Below are 7796 nucleotides of genomic sequence, written 5' to 3' on the forward strand. Positions count from 1 at the left end.
TTGCTTATCCCCTTCTGAAGTGAACATTGTCTTTTATTTCTTTCTCTGGTAGTCTGGTGAAACATTGGACTTTTCTTATCTTTTCTCCCTTTTTACCACTTTACTGGTAGAAAGTGAGAAGCAGGGACTCTGCTGGTTCACTGATGGAATAAAATGAGCTTAAAAAACAACAGGTGAAATTGGCAAAAGCTCTGCCATTCTTTCTAGATAAAAAAAATCACTGTAAAACCAATGCTTTGTTTCTGGTCCACCAATGTACCAGGCAAGAAGGAATGAAGAAGAATCAATGAAGGAGGCCCAGCAAAGAAATTCACATGCCATTAGTATTTGTTTTCTTGGTGCATGTGGGAAGGGTAAAGAAAAAAAGGGGGATCCATCAATCAGATGCTATAGTAAATGTACTCCAGGCAGAACCCCCCAGGCCATCACTATGGTCAAAACAAAGGAAGAGGCAAAAATCCAGAAACAGATTTCTGAAGGTAGTTTCATTTTCATGGAATACAAGCTGCTTAAATATGGATAAGTCTTGTGATATGCACTAGATCAACCCATTCATTCATGATTAAACAGAGTACCTTATTACCCACAAGTGATATTCCCTTAAAGAACAGGACATTTAGATTAAAACAATCACCTTCCCCATCACTTTGAATTGGTAAGAGTATAACCTAAAGGAATGGAGGAGACTAGCCAGTTTACCTGCTGTCCTTTTCTTTTAATACCAGGTTACAGTTTTCATCAACTCTCTGCTGCTGGTTAGTACTTGACTATTCTTTCTAGTCCATTTCCTTCTCTTGCTTCTTGGAAACTTCCCTTAACGCCTGGATTTAATAAAACCTGAAACCCAAATGCATCATTAAAAACTATATCCTCTCCTGGTAATGATATAGTATATGTACAAAGCCAAAGTAAACTGGGGCACTTTCTGCTATAAGTTCTCCCATGTTCCATTTAATCCCAATTCTAATTTAGAAACTTCTTTTTTTAATTTTCAGTACTCAAGTGCTTATTCTGATCTAATCAAACATTTATACCTGTTCAATAAGTCATCAAAGTCTTCATGGAACACCACAAAACCATAAAACTAGGATATATACTCATGTTATAAGTCCATCTGCAGATAAGCTGACCTTCCAATTTTTAAATAAAATTCTATGAAAAATGAGGGCAGCTTATCTGCATATGGCATATTTTTCATCATATTTTGGTTAAAATGTTGAGGATCAGTTTATGCACTGATGGAACTCTTTGTGAGCACATATACTACTTTTAACAAATTTTATAGGGTTTCATAGTACATGTATGTATATGTATATATATACATATGTATGTATATGTATATATATACATATACATACATATTCTGGCTTTATAGATTTTAGTTTTATAGCTATCACTAGTATTTCTTTCATAGCATGGATTCATCTATTGAGTAACTTTATATGCTTAATTTGATAAATATTTTATAGACAATTAATTTTATAGCTTACCCTTATAAAATAAAAGCACCTGATAATTCCATAATTAATTCTGTATTGCCTAGTTGCTCTCTTATTTTGATCAAAACCTGAAATAAATCTTTGGGGTATCAGATTGTCTTTAAATACCTATGGTTCAGTGTCACATAGATGGGTTTGACTTGCATGCCTGTAACACCTGCAAGTATAAGCATGCTTCATAACATTTTTGAACAAGGACATCAGTAGCACTACAGTACAAAGCAATGCACTGATCTGTTAAGTCTAGGAGTAGCCCTTACTTTTTCATAAGTATGATTTTCATATGATTTTCAGGAGCAAGAAATGTTTCTTTAGCAGTTCTGATCTGCAGCTTTGAAGGAGCCAGGCTGAAAGCACATGTCTGCAACAGTTTAGAACTGAATTCCTTAGTTACTTTGCCTGCAGCATTTCCAGTAGTTCATCAGCTTCTGAATAAGATTCCTTCAGAGAAAACATTACAGTTCTCTTAACCTGAACTCTTCCATCTTCCAATGAGCAATTGCCATGTTGAAAAACTAATTTTGTCCTGATTTTAGGACCAACATGTAGACATACATATTGCAGGGCCAAAGCAATGTGCAACTTATTCACACTGGTGCAACAGGACTAGGTGTTTGTTAATATGATTTATTAGGCTAGGAACTTTTTGTCTTCACTGTGAGTTGCGTTGTGTTGGGTGCGTGTGCACTGAGGGAGCTCAACCAATCTCATGGTACATATGTTGTGCACTGACAAATAAAGTATTATTATTATACTGAAAGAAAGAAAAAACGTTTCCAGAAATCAATGCATTGATAGTTTGATTGTCGTTATGGCTCAAACTAATTCCTAAACTGTACTCCACTGAAGATTTTGAGATTCTCTTGATACCAAAGAATACTTCAATTCACCAGATGGTTTAGCAAGTTTTAAAACAGTAGCTTGCTTTTTAATTTTCTCAAAGGCCCAGATCCCCAGATGCTATCTTCAGTACGGATTATATATACAATACTTGCATACAACCTAGATAGTATCCAGATTCTCCCTAGTTCTATTCCTTTGAGGGGCTTTTCCTTTTATAGTACATAAGATGCAAAATATAAAGCAGGATTTCATCACTGCATCATTTTTAAACAATGTTATCTTAGTGTTCTCTTGTTTAAAGCTAGAAGATCTCTTTATCAAATAGGTTTTTCTGTACCTTTAATAAATTGAAATAAGCTGGAGAACTGAAAACTGCTGTCACATTACATTTCAGGTACACGGGCAGTGGGCAATTTACCCTTTAGCATCAGATATTTGAAATTTGCATTGTGTATATTTATTTATTTGAAATATGCATTATATTTTCTGGAATAATAATCACATTCTCGATAGCAATTCTGTTTGGGGGCTTAAGATGTTGAGCTAAGTGAACAAGGTAAGGAAATGTATCCGTTTGCTTCAGCAAAAATGAGAGCCAAGTCTTAATAGAATATAATTAATAGATCCCAGTTGCTCTGAACTCTGGATTAGTTCCAAATTCTCATCCTATTTTCTTTTGTAAGTTTGAAATGTTTTTTGATTTTATTCTTCTTCTTCAACCTTGTCTTGGACTCATCCTGAATTTCACTAGAATCTCAGGCTATAAATATTAAATCTATGCCAAATAGTTTGGTCTTTTTAGTTCATCTGTACCATACAGTTACCAGAACACATTTATACATTCATAAAAATGTAGTAAAAGACACCTGATGCGATCTTAGTTGAATGTATGAAAAAGTCTGTAATTGATTTTGGATTAAATTCAAATTGTCTCTGTTGATTTTACATTACGATAAAATGCTGCTGCTTTAATATTAAAATATGCTATGTAATGTCAGAATGAGTGCTACAAAGCCTGTAAATTGTGTTTAGAAATGTTAGAAAATATCCGCTATTCAAGCTCAGATGCTTTGTAGGTGAGGCATTTTTGTCTGCTCAGAACCTGAAAAAACTAAGAAAGTTGGCTAAAAGATCGAGAAAAAGTTGGGTATAAATAGGATTAATGGCAAAGAAGTACATGTTTGTTATAATACAAAACCATTATTTATTAATATTGAATCTATTAAAGCATGAATGTGTTGATTTTGTAGCATAGGAATCAACGTGGAAGTGCCTTAGTTCTTTTCTAATGCCAGAAGAGACTTTTCAAAAATAATAGTTACGTTTCCCTGTATTTTAACTGAATTTTTATTGGCAATTACAACTTTCTCCAGTGTTTATTAAGGCTTTATGGCAAATCAGCATTTCTGATAAATGGGATTAACTAATGACAATTGGCATTAACAATTCAAAGTTCATACTTCATGCATACAACATTCCATGTTTGCAGATCAAAAAAGGAACATCAACGTGAAAATCGCAGACTCCAACTTTTTCCAGAAAAATCAAGTATTGCAAAAATCATTTTGTGAGATATATGCAGTCTTTCATTTGTGTGTATGTGTGTGTGTTGGGGGAGGAAGGTGTATGGTGAAAGATGAGGTTGATTCCCTTCTGTGTTTTGGAATATATTCCTTGCTTTACAATTCATCCTGTTGGACGTATTGCAAATTAAGGCTGTGCTTCTGTTTTGATTTAGTAGAGAAAAGGGAAGAATGGTCAGTCTTCAGTAGACTTTATTTCCCTTCCCCCCCACTTCAGTTCACAGAATTGCCTCAGACTAGAGTTATCAATGGAATGATTTCTTGACATTTTGAGATGGGAAATACATCTAAATCAGGTGGCATATAATTTATAAGGAAAAACCCCCCAAATACATGCTTCCCAAAATGCATGGAAGAGAAAATCAAAAACCCTGATTTAACTTATTACACAGCATCATCCTCATCTTGACCTGATTAGAGGCTCTTGGCCACCCACAACTCCTATACATCCAAAGGTTGCCGGTCCCTGTGCTACACACTGAATGCAACTGAGCCCTATATGATTTGAACTGAGAGGTCAGAGAGTTTTAGTATGAACCAGTGGTGGGATATGACCGCTATGCCTTGCTACGGGCGTACTGGTGCCTGCTGGGACCACCAGGTACCGTTCTGGTACGGTGATCCGGAGGGCCCACCTGCCTGCCCATCCTTCTTACCTGTATGTGAGCTGATCAGGGCTTCTGCACACGGAGCCAAGAAGCTGGAGCATCACGGGTGGTAAGTACGCATGCGTGCGCTACGTGCATGCTGCGCCATGCATGTGGTGAGCGCCTGGCACCGTTGCACCATAAAGGTTGCAATGAGATCCGGAACCCACCACTGGTATGAACTATCTTTTGCCTTCCATATATCCTTTCATCAAAGGACATTGTAGGTCTCACTGTAGTACTTTCTGGTCTCAAAGCTGGTCCTACTTAAAGGCTAAGTTTCTTTCCTCCACAACTATGTTGGAATTTTCTTTTAATTTCTTTTAACACCACTGGATGACATCGCCAGATCTCGCTGCTTTAGCAGAGTAAGGAAGGTACTCAGAGATGATTCACACCCTAGTCAGTGTCTCTTTGCACTTCTACCATCAGGCAGAAGACATATAGAAGAAGTATAGCCAGCCGAACATTATACTGATAATTCCCCTTGTTGGACTCCATAACCTCTTTGTCTGTCTCAAACTTTGGTTTGAAATTGATTTTGATTTTTTTTAAAAATAACTCAATGAGAAACAACGTCAAGATTCTCAGCCAACTATAGCAAAAATAAAAAGAAAAGGTTGAGCACACAAGATATGCTTTAATTACATTTTTTTCATTCTTTTTAGATTGCTTCAAGCTCCTTGGCATGAAAATGGCTAATAACACAGGCGTAAAGGATTTCTACTTGACTGAACTGTCTGATCTCCCTGCAGTGCACATTTCTCTATTTGTGGTGATTCTGCTCGCCTACCTGACCACTCTGGCAGGGAATGGAGCTATCCTTATAGCAACAGCAACAGATGCTCACCTCCAGACCCCCATGTATTTCTTTCTATGCAATTTATCTTTGCTGGATGTCCTTTGTCCAACTGTCACTGTGCCAAAAATGCTCCACATGTTCTTGTCAGAGGACAAGAGAATATCATTTGTTGGCTGCATTCTGCAACTCTTCTTTCTGATTTATGTGGTGGGCACTGAAATTTTTTTGCTTGCCCTCATGGCTTATGATCGCTATGTGGCGATATGTAGCCCTCTACACTACACAAATATTATGAGCAAGCGACTATGTGTTCAACTGGCAGCTGGGACGTGGCTAACAGGCTTCACAAATTCTATGATTCACACCTCAATGACCTTTACATTATCCTTCTGTGGGCCCAATAAAGTTAATCAATATTACTGTGACATCCCTCCAATTATGGCACATTCTTGCTCTTCCACATATCTCCCTGAGCTTGTCCTCCTCCTTGTGGCTGGCATTTCAGGGGGTGGTGCTTTTCTCGTTACCCTGATTTCTTATATCTATATAATTTCAGCTATCTTACGCATGCACTCTGCTGAGGGCAGGAGAAAAGCATTTTCCACTTGTGGTTCCCATTTGGCTGTTGTTTGCCTTTTCTATGGGACAACCATTGTGACATACGTCCGGCCCACTTCCACTTACTCACCCAAGAAAGACAGAATTGTTTCAATGCTATATGGAATTCTTACTCCCATGATCAACCCAATGATCTACAGCCTGAGGAATAAGGAAGTTAAAAGGGCTTTGATCAAAGCATTTAATATGCAAAAGGTTTGTTTGAGTGGTTGAGTTTGGGATCCCTTCTACTCAAATGTTATCAGAATATGATTTACTTTCTTGCAACATTTTGGTAAATTGTTTGGTAGCCTTTTCTGGTGGAAAATTTGTATCAATCTGGCAAGTTTTAATAACAATCACTTTCTTAGGTAGCAAGATGTAAGCACTACCCTCTCCCCCTCTTCTTGGATGAAAAAAAGTCAAAAGCTTCAGTAGGGCCTTTGAACAATTGAAAGAAAATTGGGAAAAGGGGAAGTTTTATTTTGCCTCAAAGAGTAGACTACTTGGGCCTCTCCTACCTTCAGGCTGATATGGTTGCTTTTCTCCATCCCCATTCACCGATATGATTATTTCACAATGGCAACCATGAGAGAAGATGAAAATGATATTGGAAAGAAGGTAACATCAATCTTGAGACCACAACCATATGACAGAGCACCTTATTCAAGACTTTCAAGAAAGTCATTCAGCAACTTTACTATTTTTCTTTTCTTTTCAGTGCTGATTTGGAAAACATACTGGGGAGATTTGCTATAAATTATGCTTGGTTGTGTGTCCATTTTAATACTAAGTTTGTTCAAATTTTAAACTTTGAAATGTTATAATCTAATGTATTCTCTTTTGAGGATTGTTGCAGAATAAACATATAGGAGCATAAATTTATATCTACTGCATTTCTTATGCACACATTAAACTATGTGAGTTTTACATGTCCCAATTGGAAAAGATGTATGCCATATTTTTCCACTATCAGTTTTATATGTATATGCCACTATAGATGACACTGGATTGTCCAATATTAGATTGACCTTGACTGACCTCAATAGCAATAGCACTTAGACTTATATACCACTTCATAGTGCCATACAGCACTCTTTAGGAGGTTTACAGAATCAGCATATTATCCCCAGCAATCTGAGTTCTCATTTTACTGACCTTAGAAGGGTGGAAGGCTGAGTCAATCTTGAACTGGTCAGGATCAAACTCCTGGCAATGGGCAGGAACAGCCTGCAATATTGCATGCTAACCACTGCGCCACCATGGATAGGATACCTAGGTAAACATACATGGGATTAATAATTGGAGGGGAGGCTATACTTCCTTCCAGTTATCCGTGCCCAGTTTTTCCTGGGCTGCTGAGTTGCTTATCCCCTTCTGAAGTGAACATTGTCTTTTATTTCTTTCTCTGGTAGTCTGGTGAAACATTGGACTTTTCTTATCTTTTCTCCCTTTTTACAACTTTCCTGGTAGAAAGTGAGAAGCAGGGACTCTGCTGGTTCACTGATGGAATAAAATGAGCTTAAAAAACAACAGGTGAAATTGGCAAAAGCTCTGCCATTCTTTCTAGATCAAAAAAATCACTGTAAAACCAATGCTTTGTTTCTGGTCCACCTATGTACCAGGCAAGAAGGAATGAAGAAGAGTCAATGAAGGAGGCCCAGCAAAGAAATTCACATTCCATTAGTATTTGTTTTCTTGGTGCATGTGGAAAGGGTAAAGAAAAAAAGGGGGATCCATCAATCAGATGCTATAGTAAATGTACTCCAGGCTCCGCCGCTGGAAGTCTCGGATCGCCTCTGGGGGAAGGCTAGGTGAGAAGCGG

At 37.5% G+C, this 7796-nt stretch overlaps 1 protein-coding gene across 1 annotated transcript; it reads left to right on the forward strand.

The window, feature by feature from the left end:
• Positions 1 to 5260: 5260 nt before the first annotated feature.
• LOC148049452 (olfactory receptor 5V1-like) lies at positions 5261 to 6205 on the forward strand. The gene has a single exon (XM_087703632.1). It carries the CDS (start codon positions 5261 to 5263, stop codon positions 6203 to 6205), a length of 945 nt encoding a protein of 314 aa, XP_087559758.1.
• The last annotated feature ends 1591 nt before the right edge of the window (positions 6206 to 7796 follow it).

This window comes from Thamnophis sirtalis, unplaced genomic scaffold (assembly GCF_051295495.1).
Source record: "Thamnophis sirtalis isolate CommonGarterSnake01/CBP01778 unplaced genomic scaffold, rThaSir2_p1.2 scaffold_1, whole genome shotgun sequence".
Lineage (NCBI taxonomy): Eukaryota > Metazoa > Chordata > Lepidosauria > Squamata > Natricidae > Thamnophis > Thamnophis sirtalis.

Bases quoted from the DNA above. Each gene is read 5' to 3' on its own strand.
- LOC148049452 (XM_087703632.1), top strand. From the start codon at position 5,261: ATGAAAATGGCTAATAACACAGGCGTAAAGGATTTCTACTTGACTGAA.